At 40.9% G+C, this 14,273-nt stretch overlaps 1 protein-coding gene across 1 annotated transcript in view; it reads left to right on the forward strand.

Moving 5' to 3' along the window:
- The window catches only part of Pde11a (phosphodiesterase 11A), a 375,824-nt gene that overhangs the window by 301,646 nt on the left and 59,905 nt on the right, over positions 1–14,273 (forward strand). The window contains exons 14-15 of the mRNA XM_005373398.2: positions 7,942–8,032; positions 11,899–11,999. Of these exons, the coding sequence (XP_005373455.1) occupies positions 7,942–8,032; positions 11,899–11,999 (192 nt within the window). The remainder of the gene's footprint in view (positions 1–7,941; positions 8,033–11,898; positions 12,000–14,273) is intronic.

Genomic DNA, 14,273 nt, shown 5'->3' on the forward strand with positions numbered 1-14,273 from the left:
AATTTCTTGCTCCTCTGCCTAGACTAGTAAAGGCTGTGGGAGAAGATGTCACAGTTGCGAGAGTTTGAGTCACATCAAATATATATTCTTCCAACTCGGCTGAGTGCTCAGTACTCCCTACCAGTCTCTCTGCGTCCCCAGCCAGCTCTGCCCCGCAGGCATTTACAGACGCCAGATCTTCTCCCTTCCTAGCCCACCTCCTCCCACACCATCAGCAGATCACCTTGCCTCCCACTTCACTGAGAAAATTGAGGCCATCAATCGAGAACACTCTCAATTTCCTCCCCTGCCACCTACAAACTTATCTGTCTGTCCCCGTCCTTTCCTCCTCCCCTCCTATCTCAGCAGAAGCGCTGTCCTTCCCTGTCAGAGGCCAGTCCCCCCACCTCTGCTTTGGATCTCTTCCTTGCTCTCTCCCTCGGGACCTTATGCCATCAATCTCCCTCTCTCTGTGCTCTGTCTACCGGCCCCTTTCTCCTGGTGTTCTGCATCCTATTAATGTCAGCAGTCCTCCCTCATCTTGCAGACTCCACTCTGTCACACTTCTCTCCCCAGCTTCTGCTGTACTTCCTTCAGCCCTTCCGGGTGAAGCTTCCTGGAGTGTTGTTTGGGTTGGCTGTCTTCACTACCTTGCACGTGGCTTCCAGTATTTTCGTACCGGAGAAACTATGCTTGGTGATGTCACCAATGGCCCTTCTCTCAAAGCTGTTGGACTTTTTGTCATCCTCTTTTCTTTACTCTTCTTGTCGTGGGAAGTATTTTCTCATTCCCTCCTTCGCACCTCTCTTCCTTTTTTTCTAACAAAGGATTTTCATCTTCAGGCTCTATAGCCTTCCTGCTCCATTACTTCGAGGCCTCTCCTGCTGCCTGGCCTTCACTGCTGATGTCTCTCGTTTGTCTCCTGCTCTTCCTGGCCCTTCTTATGGGGCCTCCATCCACCTGCTCATGAGCCCCAAATCCATTTCTTTGAATCATAATTTGCAGCTCATTTCCAGGCACTTATCCCAGCTGCTTAAGGGATTCCTCCCCTCAGAAATCGCACATGCGTCTCATTCTCTTTCCTACATGCTTATCCCTGTCTCGGTTCTCCCTCCCAGTGTATGGACCCAACCAAACTCTGCAGGTCTCTCGGACTCCCTCAGGCTCCCCTCAGGTGAGCTCCTCCTCTGCCTTCTTATGACGATGGTTTCTTTGCATCTCTCTTGGATCGGTCACAAACAGCTCAATGCTCCTTCACCCTGGGCACTCCAGAATACGCTTTGGAATTCACAAAGCCACTCAGGTCATTTCCCTTGTCTTTTTTTTATGCCTGCATAATGCACAGCTAGCCCTTTGCAAAAATGTACTTTTCGCTTCATTGCAATTGCTGGCTTTTAATTGCAAAAAAAGAAAAAAATGAAGTACCACCATCTTTTTTAACGAAACAAAGAGGTTTGGTTAAATGGTACTGGGAATGCTGAGGGAGTTCAAGTATCACAAGTGTGGCCAAGTCTCCTGGGAACAGGGGCAGCCAAGGGGAGAACTTGGGACCAAATCTGCTTTTTCTGTCTTTCTCTTGGGTTACACAGTCCTTCCTTTTGGCTTCTCTCTGATTCCCAGCCTTATTCTTTCCTTTCAATAAACTGGCCATTCTGGGTTTTTTTATCCGTTTAGGATATGGTCATATAACTTTCCTAAAATGGCAGCTCCTCCTCTCAAGTCTATGTGGACCTGCAGCTAGAAGATTCAATATCACAGTAGTCCAATTCCACAAACCTGGGAGTTGAGATCTGATTGGTCCAATTTCATTAGGTGTACACTCTTGGTCCAGACAGCTGAGGAGTGAACTGGCAAGAACTGTGTCCCATGCGGCACACAGGCACTGTTGCTGGGAAGAGGCCACTGCTATTCAGTATCACCAGTGTACATTTCACCCTTAAAAACAACCCACAGGGTGCTCGCTCTTGGCTTACAGACACAATCTAGTCCGTTTATCTCTTCTCCAGGCATAAGTGGTAAAATGGTGAGGGACAATAGGGAGAATGATGAAGGGAGGTACACTGACAATGGTCTCACTGAAGTAGAAGAGACAGGAATCCTAAAAAAATAAGTGGACAGATAAAGACTTATCATAAGGAACTCACAGACCCTGTAATGAAAGCCTGTGTGGTTTATAATTCAGGGGACTTTACTTTTTAGGACAGCCTCAAAGCTATGTGTAGAAAGGCGATGTTTTACCATAACCTATAAAATGTTACACCTATTTAACAAATGAGGAAAATCTATTGGAAAGATATATATATGAAAATAAGATAAAATTGCATTCATTCATTCAGTAGACATTACTGTGTGTTTACTATGTTCCTGGCAGTCTTTAGTTGCAGCTACTAATGAAAAGGGAGAGACACCTATTGTTAGATAAACTAACAATCCCAGACACAATGAAAACTATAATTTTATTCTTTGCTGTCTCTTAAGCCACCTCCAATTTTTCTATAGATATTTTTGTCTGCATTTTACAGAAAGAACAGAGCCTCAGGGAGGCAGCCTGTGGTAGAGCAGAGTTTGGACCTGTGCCATCTGATTCCAAAAGCCATTCTTTAATCGCTATATCATACTCTCTTCCATGACTTTGTGACACCTATTTTGAACCTTTGAGCTTCCGGTTTATTGGCTGTCTTGCCAGATATGTGAGCTCTGGAAAACTAACATATATTTTGACAGTTCAAGATGTGTAGCCATAAAAATAGCAGAACTGTATTAAACCTTAATAGTTATATTTTTCAATGTCTTAATTTTACAAACATGAGAACTGAGATTCCCCAAATCTCACGTCATTTGTATAACACTAAATAACTTCCATACATATTAAACATTAATTAAGTCATTGATACTAAATCTCATTTTCTTTTTGCATCTTCATGTGACAATCAAATCAGCCTGCTCCAAGATGACACTATGTGGTTCCTCAAGATGACTAACCTTCTGCACATTTCACCAGCTCATGAGATGTCAGCAGCCCTGCATGTACCTAATGGAGTCACTTTTGAACTTAGGACACTTAATGCCAGTACTACCTAACCTAAGATTTCCTTTGACAATAAATCCTGAAAGAGACTTTTTTATATCATGGTAAAGGAACTTATTTTTATTGATTGGAGTAAGATTTGTTCAGTCAGTGTACCATTGTTTAGAAAGTCCCTATGAAGAAACTATACCCTTTTCTGCTTTTTTATTCTCGGTAATTGAGTGAGTGGTTCCTATGTTCAAGGCCCTGTGCTAAGCATTGTGGGAGAAATCAAGAAGTATAGCAAACAATCCTTTCTATTGAAGTATTCACTGTCTACTTCCACCCTTTCAAGTGATTTGGAGATGGAATTTAAATGCACCAATTACTATGTGGCAAATCATATGCTACCTTTTTTCATACATAAAGCTATAAAGAAACAGAAGACATTTAGTAAGGGACAAATTACTATATAAAATGCAAAATGCCTGTACAATAAAAAGTGTGACTTTAGTAGAGCACAATTTGATTTATACTCTTAGCCTTTCTGATAAGTGAACCTTTGCATTTTCATATTTTATTCTTAATTTTTAAGTATTGGAGCGTGTGCAGGGAATGATCCGTAAGTAGAGAGGGCCGCAGTACCAGTGTTTTAAAATTGCTCATTCACACCTCTCCCCTGTTGTCTCCAGGGACAGGGTTTCCCACTCATCCCCTTCTCTATTACGGCTGCCCCTGATGATTAAATATCAGCACAGAGCAGCTTTGTAGTATATTCTCCAAGGAGACTTCTTCTATTCATTTCTAGCATAATCTCTTATACTCATTTCTTGGGAATGAAAACCCATCTTGTCGCTTTCGGCCAGGTCCCAGAAGTGAAATATTGGGGCACATTAATCTGCCGTGACAGCCTAATCCCATTCCTCACCACCTCCCAGCAATTCTCCATTTCCTAATTACCTCTCGTAGTTTTCCTTTTTAAAGTTTCCGTTAACCCATGGTTGTACACTGCCATGAAGTCTTTTTTCCCAAAGAATTTGCATATCTAGGGAAGTTAGGAAGGTACATTTCAATCTGTGTGCTGATTCTTGCACCAGGAGCTATGCCTGCGCAAAGCACAGAATACCTGCTGAAATAAAATTTCACTCTGACTTTTCTTCTTAATAAGGTTCTCCTCAGTACATCACCTGTTCAAAAATGAAAAACTTTAGTATTTGGGATGATTGATCAGTAATGTTCATCACGAACACCTATATATAAATGTACTAGGTGTCCTCTCCCCATACACACGCTATCTATATAGAGTCACATTTTTACACCACAGTGTCCGTGCCATTTACCTGATGCATATATGAACTACAGACAATTAAAATGAGGTGTGGTATTAAAATCACTACTTTCCATATGTGATTAGTTTTCTGTGATTTGGTTTTGGTGGTTTTCTTTTCATATTTTATATAAAAAAGCAGAAGTATATCTTTACATAAACTATATTACACAAAATACATTGGCTCTTTAAAAAAATAGTTTTGTGGTCAGTTAAGAGTGAATAATGCTTCATAGTTTGTCCCCCTCCTACAGCATTACAATGCACATTTGCACATATTAAAGCCTCTGGAAAATCTTACAATAAAGCAAGAGTTTAAAATTTTAAAGACAGAATTTCTTAAACTTGTTTGACCAGGGAACCCTTTGAATTTCTACTCTTTATGCCTCTTGGCATTCCAAGGGACCAGTGTTCTATAGAATACTTTTCAATAAAGCTTATCCTACCAGAGAGGCTTTACTTTTTCCTAATTGTGTCCAGAATTATGGCTGTGGGTTTTGCTCCTTCCTGGTAGACCTAGAAAGCTCAGAGTACACAATGGTGGGTACAAGCAGCCCTCACAGTGAGCCCTGGCTAGACACAGAAGTCACCAACAGATTTGAACATCTCAGAAATTGAGGCAGGAACAAAACACTAGTGTAAACAAGGGATCCATCTAGAAATAAAAATGCTCTTGTTTAAGTGGTTTCACTGTGGAAAACTTGGGTAAGCAACACACTCCTTTCTCTGGATGACCACAGTAGCACCTAGCCTGTAGAAAGGTAAGCATTTTTAATGTAAGACTGGTCAGAAAAAATCCCCAACACAATTATAGGGGACTGTGCACTTCCTGCAAATAAGACCATATCTCAGGTATCTGTCTTCCACATGGGTCTGGCATATGCACATCAATGCTTGGTGGTTGGATTGAATGAATGACCGATGAATGAATGGATGGATCGCAATGTCTTCCTGCACTTTCATAGCATTAGCCTGCTTCAGTTGCAAAACCTGCCCATTTTCTATGATGAAAACAGTATTGTGTGAGGGCAGGCAGAATGTAGGATGGAATTAGTGAAGGGAACAAAGAGGGAATCTGATGAGGAAGCCGCTCAAGCCATGGACAGCCACATGGCTGCTTTCGCAACAAACTCCGTGAGTCCTGAGGAAGCACAACCTGAGGGGACAGACAGAAGCTGGCAAGAGAAGCACCGCAGTGCTTGTTATAAGGCATCCTCTGGTTAAAGGAAGAAAAATCTCCTTTTTCGTCCTGAACAAAGAAAATTTAAAGTGGCTTGTGATCATCTAACTGATTTAACTTTCACTAAACCAGTGTGGACCAAGGAAGAGCTAACATTTTTCCATCTTGACCCTTCAGACTCTCATCAGTGACTGTTTCAGGATTCACAGCAGTGAGTGAGCTGTATGTGAGCGTGGCTGGTAAGCAGAGGAGAATCACAGGAATCTGAGCCTGGGGGTAGCAGTTACACTAGCAGAATTCTGAATCAAATTTTGAAAGCTTCTTTCACTGCTGACAACCAGCTTGGTAAAAATGGAGAATCAAATATCAGAAATGTTTGTTATAATTATCATTCTTATGGTGTAATACAAGAAGCTTTAAAACTTGAATTTAAATCTAGATTGAGCCAGGCGTGGTGTTGCAGGCCTGTAATCCCAGCACTCAGGAGGCTGAGGCAGGAGGATTCTTGTGAGTCTAAGGCTAGCCTGGGCTACAAAGTGAGCTCAAAGCCAACCTGAACTGCATAGCGAGACCCTGTCTCAAAAAAAGACAATCAATCAATCAATCAATCAATCAATAAATCTAGATTGATACTAGCTGGCTGTATGATCTTAGAAAAGTTATACAACTTCTCTGAGCCTTCATTTCCTGGTATGTAAAATGAGAAAATAATACTACCTATTTTATAGTCATCAGGACTACCTATTTTCATGTCATCAGGACTGCATGAAATAGCACACTAAGTGGCCAATGTGTTTCTTAGTGTATGGTAGGCTTTTACCAATGGTAGCTACTATTATTAATAACATTATTACTATAAAATAGGCCAGCGCACTTATTACTGTCAACCTTCCGATTTTAACTATAATCTCCAGACATATCATGAGAAGCTTATTCTCCAAACAACTAATATTTTTAAAAACATCTGCTCCATGTCAGGTACTCAGAATTTCAGTAGCCAAAGCACAGTGTGCATTTTGAAACATGCATTTTCATGGAAGTGAATTCTATGTAAGACATATAGTTATTAGCATTAAATCACTGAGGTTGACCTGGCACATTTTTACTTATTAGCTGATATTAGGTGAGGCATGATTTAAAGAAATGGCACTAATGAAATTCTAGTGCCTTCCTTACTCACCTTCATCACTGTAATCTCTAATAACCCTCATCAGCTTTTCTATCTCTTCAGTATGCAATGAGCTCTGGGTCTTCCCAAGGATTGCAATACTCTACCCCAGAGGCTAGCTATGGTCTTGGGCTGCCTCACACTGGAGAGGAAGAGAAACTTGGGACAAAAATTATTCACAGTAAATAAAAAAAAAATTTTCACAGTGCATTTACATCTAGTCTTTCCCCATCTTGCTAGTAGGACAGGCTGTGAGCTATCAAGCTCCAGCATTTCCACTTGAAGGCCAAATTGTCCTTTCCACATCCTGACCCCCCTGCAATAACCAAGAGAACACAAGGACCCAGATAAAGTCCTCAGCCTGAGTCCCAGGGTTTAATCTACGGGATTCCCTAATCTTCAGAAAGGGAGTTGGAAATGAATGTGCTTGAACATTTTAAATCAGCACTTTAATGGCCTGACATTGTTGAGAGATGGGCTGTTCTATGTAAACAGAATTTTTAGTAACTGAAAGAACTCCCACCATGTATCTATTAATGTCCTATTGATTTGAAATGGAAGTATTCATATGTGTCTTGATTATCAATTAATAATTGATGTAGACTGAAATCTACACCATGCCAGGCACTGTGGTACATAGTTTAAAATATTTTTATAGTAGTCTCATTAGGAATAGGCAAAGTATATAGTACTGTCATGCTATTACAGATAAAGAAGCCAAGCCTTACAGAAGCCAAGGAACTGTTCAAAGCTGCTGAGTAGCAGCAGTATTGAAACTCAACTCCAAGTCCAGGGAACACTGCAGAGTTCTACAGGAGTTAGCACAGTGTGGCTGTGGGCTGGGGAACCTAAGAGAAAGTTGTCAACTTATGTAAAATATATAAAGTAGATTCTTCAGAGTATTCATAAGGTCTTTTCCTATAAAAGCATCAAATGCATTTGGTATAAGAGTGCTCTGGACATTCAGAAGACATGAGGTTTAATTTATGACAATTATACTGACACTCACAACCAGAAATTATCTTATTCACCCCACAGCAACTAGATTGAACCAGAAACACTATTTTACAATGCATTAGTATTTATGTTGTTATGTATGTAATTTTTTTCTCTTATTCTTATATCTCATCTTTCTTAATGGTCTGTAAACTTCATATGGGCAAGGACTGTGCCTTGAAAGATACTTCAGTTGTCACTCGTAGGAAAAGAAGTTCAGTCCATAGTAGATGTGGGGCTTGCTCAGGTGAAGGTCCTGCTCACTTTCCTTTATCCTTTTTCAGGAGTGGCTCCGCACTTGCCCAACTCTATGGGACCTCAGCGACCTTAGAACATCACCATTTTAACCATGCTGTGATGATCCTTCAAAGTGAGGTACAGCTTACTCTATAACTCCCCTTGCTGGAAGACCAGCTGTCTGGTTCCTACCTCTCTTTCTTTATAGTTCCATGGGAAGATATGGAGAAATAGGAAGAACAAGTTTAAGTCAAGCTACTGGATCTTGGTAGCTTTTATGAATATTTTCAATGCCTCACCCAGAACCGGGCTCAAATTATTTCTGAGGTGACTCATCTGGGTTCATTCAATGACATGGTTCATTTGGAGGCTTCACTCTCGGGGTAACAGGTATACAGTGCCTACTACCACAGTTCCGTCTGGCCTTCCTGAGGCACACAGAAGCTCACTGTTATGGCTGATACGCTGTGTCAACTTGAGAAGTCTAGAAGCTCAACTGAGTAACTCAGCAGTTCTACATCCTAGGGTATAGAGGACATGCCCTTACCCCTCTAGGATGTTGTTCATTGTGTCAACCTCAAAAGTTTAGAAGTTTAACTAAGTGACTCAGCAGGGGCTCAGGGTCCTCACTTTGTAAACATCCTCATCCTGTGCAAGAGGAGGGCAGGGAGATAATGTGAGTGCTATGTCCACCTGAGGGCGGGTAGCCTGCATACAATACAAGGGAAGAAAAGAGGCTTGCTCTCCCCACACCAATTTGCTCTTGTTGCTTTTGCTGTCTTCTGCCACTTTGAACTTTTGCCCCTCTGCCATGCCACCCTGCCTTGGAGCCAGCTCATTATGGAATGAAACCTCTACAAACTGTGAACTAAATAAACTTTTTCCTCTTTAACTTTGAATGTCAATTATTTTGTCCCAGCAACAAGAGAAAAGCAACTAAGACACTCACTAAGGGAGTGACTTGATTCAAATACTGAGGGGCCCAACATTCCCATTTTTGTGAACCCCAAAGCCATTCTAAAAGACGGTAGAAGCGAAAACCTGGTGAGAAAGTTATACTTTATTAGCACAATAGAGAAATCTATAAAAGAACTTAAAATTGCTGGTGGGACCAGTTGTAAAGTTTGAACTGCAGCTAAAGCTAAGACCCAGGGCTAAGGCCATATGCCTTATTTTGCTTCCTGTGGCAATGCAGGAGTTAGAAGTAGTTCGGTTTTATACTTTTAGTTTTCTGCAGAGAAAAACAGAAACGACTAACCGACTCTGGCTGAGGCATCTGAGTTTTAAATTGCCAGAAAAGGATCTGTTTAATTTTCTGCAGGCGTACAGGCTTTTTTTTTCAAGGCCAAGAAGGGATCATCTGTTCCCCATTATTTGTCAGTTCTCTAACTGTGCCATTAATTATTATTATTATCATCATTAAGGCCCTGCTTCACTGGAATAGCATCATTAAATATGGAGGTTTTTTTCCTCCAGCCTATGTTGAGAAAGCTTTTGCAATATCATGAAAGCCTTCGACCCCATAAAAGATAGTCACCTCTTCAGAACCCAAATGCAGGCAGGGCAGGGCAAGCCTGCTAGGGGAGATGTATTTTCAGTGGTGAATGAAACACTCAGGGTTAGGCTTTCAGTCGCTGACAGAAGCCAGCCTCCTGGCATCTGTGGCTCTGGAATTTTCCTGCGAAAAGCAGTGCTTTGACTGAGCTCTGTGGAAGAGAACAGGAGAGAAAGGAAACACTTGGGTTCAGACTGTCCTTGTTGTGATGGCAAATGTGACGAGTTTATACCTCTGATCCCAGAAAGCCCCACCGTTGTCACAACAAGGATTATGAACAAGATGTCAGATTTCCTCAGGGAAACAACCCCCAGGCCTTTGACTTTGTGTCCACAGGGGCATAACATATAGGCCCCCTTTGCTCTGGGCTCTTAGGAGTAACAGAGAGGCCAATAATAGTGGAACCATGCACTCTGCACCTCCCGTGATGCCCAGGGAAGAAAGGCTACAGGGTCTGAGGAAGGTTGCCCCAGACCTTTCCTGTCCACATTTGCCATTCTTTTCATCATTCCCACACTTCCTCCTTACCTAAATAGCCATAGAAACAGAACTGCAGGGAGACTCAACTTTACTTTAGGGGACCAAATCTTGAGACACAGTACAATGCCAGTCTGCGTGCAAACAATATACAAACGTAATGTACTGATGCATACTAACTTTCTTTAAAAATTAAAGCAGATCTCGCTAACTCTGTGAGTCTGCTCACTGGAAATGGTGTTGGCTACTGACATCCTCTAAGTGTAGAAAACATATGCCCTGGCAAAATAAGCAAGTTCAAATCAGTTTTCTCTTTGCCTGAACATTAACTTTTATGTCACTTGCAATGCTAGGTGTGTGTCGGGATCTAAGCTGATTATTCTTCTGTAATTTCTGGTCCCTGTTTGAAGGTGTCAGAATACCTACTCAAGACTGATCTGTGGGGCAATAATCAAGCCGAGAGACCTGGGCAGGATTATGGTGCAGCATTCCTTTAGTTGTTTGTCTTCTTAATGGCTGAATTAAGGGTCTGGAAGAGTCCATTTGAAAATTATTATTACTATTGGACTTGGTCCCAGGTGGAACCAATATACTCTCATCTTTAAGGAATGGTGGGTTCACCCAGTAAGATAAATTAACTCAGGGGAGCAGATTATCATCGGGAGCCAGGTAAGAGAATTTACTAATTGATATCTCTGGCTCCTTGAAAGAATTAATTGACCCCTCAATGGAGAGCAGTTTAGTCTCAGGCAGTCATTTGTACCTTCTCCATTTTCTGACTCTCAACACTTAGTTTTAAAAGGTCCATTTTGCAGGCCACATGCTTATAAGTTCATACTTCACGCTAAGCAAATCTGACTTTTAAAGCACAGTAAGTGAATTGTTGATCATGTCACAGAAGGATTTCCACTTTACTCCAAACAAATAGTGCAGCTGCCTAGGGAAGCTCAAATTTTGATGAAAAGAAGTACGTTTTTCACCAGTTTGGACAAAAAGCTTCAATTGCAATTTTACACAGGTAAAACTAAATTTTTCTATGCCAAGGATAATAATGTCTCATACACCCTAGCTAGTCAATAATTATTCACCACACTAAATTTAATCTACCACTTGCTTCATCAAAGTTTATCCAAACAATTTGATGTGCAGTCTCGCAACTTCAGTAGCACTGACAAGTTAGGCCAGGGAGACTTTTGGGTTGCTATTGTTTGGCTGTTTTGGTTTTCTGAGAAAGATCTTGTTATGTAGTCCAGACTGGCCATAAACTCAGGAGATCCTCTTGTCTCAGCCCCTGAATGCTGGGATTACAGACATGTACCACCACACGTGGCCCGGGGAGATCGTTTGGAAGGACTCTCCTATGTGTTGTAGGATGTTTACCAGCATCCCAAGACTCTCCCATTAAATGCAATAATATCCCCACCCAATTGTGAGCATCATAAATATCTCCAGATATAGCTGTAAGTTCCCACTGTCAAAATCTTCCCCACTTGAGAACCACTAGTCTAATAGCTTTTTCTCTTTTAAGTCACTTGTTACCATTATAAGTATTTCCAAAACGTTATTTAGACCTATAGTACTGCAACTGCTATTTATGTTAGGGTCACAAAGATTCCCAAATGTTTTGCCAACTTCTCCACTGCCTACTTCCATAGAAATGGGCGGCCAAGTGCTGCTGTTGGCACAAATATTCATAATAAGACAAGTTCAAACATTCTCAGAGTTTTTCCTTTGACAATAAGCACGTAATAAATTGTTCCTCAGTGGACCTCCTCAAAAATGATTCACTTCATGGCTTTGTTATGTTTGCCAGGCAATTTATTTGTATTTGTGCAAAATTTTATTAAGCTTTTTAAAAATGATTATCATGTTCTCAGATCTTTAATTTTCAATAGAGAGGGAAAAAAACCCATGTGATCAACAGCCACAGATTTAATGATGCCTTTTGTGACTTTTTACTTTCTTATTACAGGGTCACAACATCTTTGCTAATTTGTCCTCCAAGGAATATAGTGACCTTATGCAGCTTTTGAAGCAGTCAATATTAGCAACAGACCTCACGCTGTACTTTGAGTAGGTATTGGCTTTTGATCTATTTGACAAATGGATATCTAAAGTTCCATCTTATAATTAATTTTCTGGTTCATATTGGCGGTTGCCTGTTATTCTAGCGTTGATATAAATATGTAAAAGGGCTAAAAATTTTTAATGGCATTTCTCCCTTATGTAAATGAAGTTCTTTAAGATAGTGTGTATAAGCAATGAGATGAGGGGTTATAGTGGCAAGCTTTCTATGTCTCTTCTGTTTTGTGAACCTTGTTTGTAACTCTTGATTCTGAAACTAAGTTATGGCCATTTTTATTTTAGATACTGCCTAAGATTTCTATTTTCAACTGGTATTTCTGATCTAATCAGTAATGATATTGATATGGTGATTGTGATGATGCTGATACAGTGATAATGATGATCTTTGATGGAAAGTTGACGAGAAATTTAAGCTTTCATTCCTTGCTTCTCCTCTGTTTTTATTTCTTAGAAAACCCATTCCTCATTTTCCCAAAGTACAGACCTCTCAGAGCAAAGAATTCTATCCCTCCAATCCCAGTGGGACCTGCTCTGTCAGGTCCCAACTCTTTTGGTGACTTGGGAATTTCTCCCTTTGCTTCCATTGATATACACAGTTCTCTCCTATCTTAAAGCCTAAGCAACTTCTCTCTCTTATTTCACAGACTTCATGGAGATGTTTAACTGCTTCTGCACTTGGCTTTATTCTACTGATTTTAAACAAAAAGAGTCCATTTGTTCTTGTGCTTTCTTTAAATTCCATTTACACTTTGAGGAGTGGTCACCAAGGATTTCTAATATTTTCTAGTTTTGTTTGAGATATCTGGAAGATTATTGGCTTCTCTTTGTCAATTTCTATTTTGCTTCCCCAATACCCGATTTTCTTTCCCTCTCCTTTTCTAGGTCTTTTGTCTCCTTTTTCCTGCCTACCAGTTCTTGAACCTAAGTTCTTCTCTCTGTCCTCAAATTTTCTCTCCAGCTTCACTTCTGTATTCTCTTGACATGGGTTTTTACTATACGTAGAAGACTGAAATTCTTCACTTTAACTCTCCCCAAACTTTGTGCACCTGTATCTCGAGTTTCCATCTCAAAAATCTTCAGTGTCTTCATTGATTTCTAAGAAAGCTGTAACTTTTGTTTGATTTTCATTTCCCCCCCATAATCTGCCCCAATCTGTTTTCATTCCTGTCTTCCTCTTCTCCCCCACAGGATTTGTTTTCTTCAGTGAGACTGGTTTACATACCACCCTTTGAAGCATTGCGCGTAGTGTCCCTTGTGGCCCAATCATACCACTGTTCTGTGTGGGACCCTATCCTCCACTTCCACAACTAGTTGAGAGGGCCATCCTTTAGGTTTTACTTCTTGTTCCACTCTTTGTAGGAAATCTTGTGTCAATCCCTTTGTCATATTACTGGACTTGGGCAATGCATCAATTAGAATTAGGCTCAATTGTGAGACAGAAAGCTTTGCACAACAGTGACTTACTTCTCTGTTGCGTAAAAGAAATCTAGACATCAGCAGTCTGAAATTGGTACAGTAGCAGTATGAAACCTTCAGAGACCCAGGATCCTGCTAACTTTATTAATGCCACCTTCAATACATATTTTCCAACTCTTAGTCCAAGATAGTTGCTCAAGCTCCAGCCATAATGTTTACATTCCAGCCAGAAGGAAAGGACAAAGGAAAAAAAACAGGAAAGGTGATGCAAGCTATCCTCTATGAGAGTTTTTTGGAAGTTGCCACTTAACACTTCCACTTACATTCCAGTAGTCAGAATTTAGTCACCTGACCATATCTACCATCAGGGAAAGTCAAGAAACTCTTATTCTTGTGTAGCCATGTGTCCAGATAAAAATCAGGAATTCTACTACTAAAGAAGGAAGAAGGCAGGATGCGGGGCTACACCTGGCTCTCTATACCCCCAGCTTTGTTGTGGGGGTCTGTGAAGGGGTTAGTATATGGTACGGTGGGAGGAGTTAGACTGGACTAGCTTTTGGTCTCACTCTGGCATTGTAGTTTAACCTGGTGAATTGAGCCCAAGTGTCTGCACCTTCTCCCTCTTAAAATTCCTCAGAGTGATACTAAATAAATTTAAAAGAAAAAAGGCCTAAGCCTGCAAGGAGAAAAAGAGAGGGCGCACAAGGGACAAGGGCTGCCAGCACATTTGTGCAAATGAAAGGCAGACCAATGAGTGGTAGGTGACAAGCAGAGTAGAAATAAAAGTCATGACCCACAGAGGACAGCGCAGAGAAGAGCAGGCCAGTTGTTCTGCGCAACCTTGCT

Source organism: Chinchilla lanigera, unplaced genomic scaffold, assembly GCF_000276665.1.
Source record: "Chinchilla lanigera isolate Chin_1 unplaced genomic scaffold, ChiLan1.0 scaffold00002, whole genome shotgun sequence".
Classification (NCBI taxonomy): domain Eukaryota; kingdom Metazoa; phylum Chordata; class Mammalia; order Rodentia; family Chinchillidae; genus Chinchilla; species Chinchilla lanigera.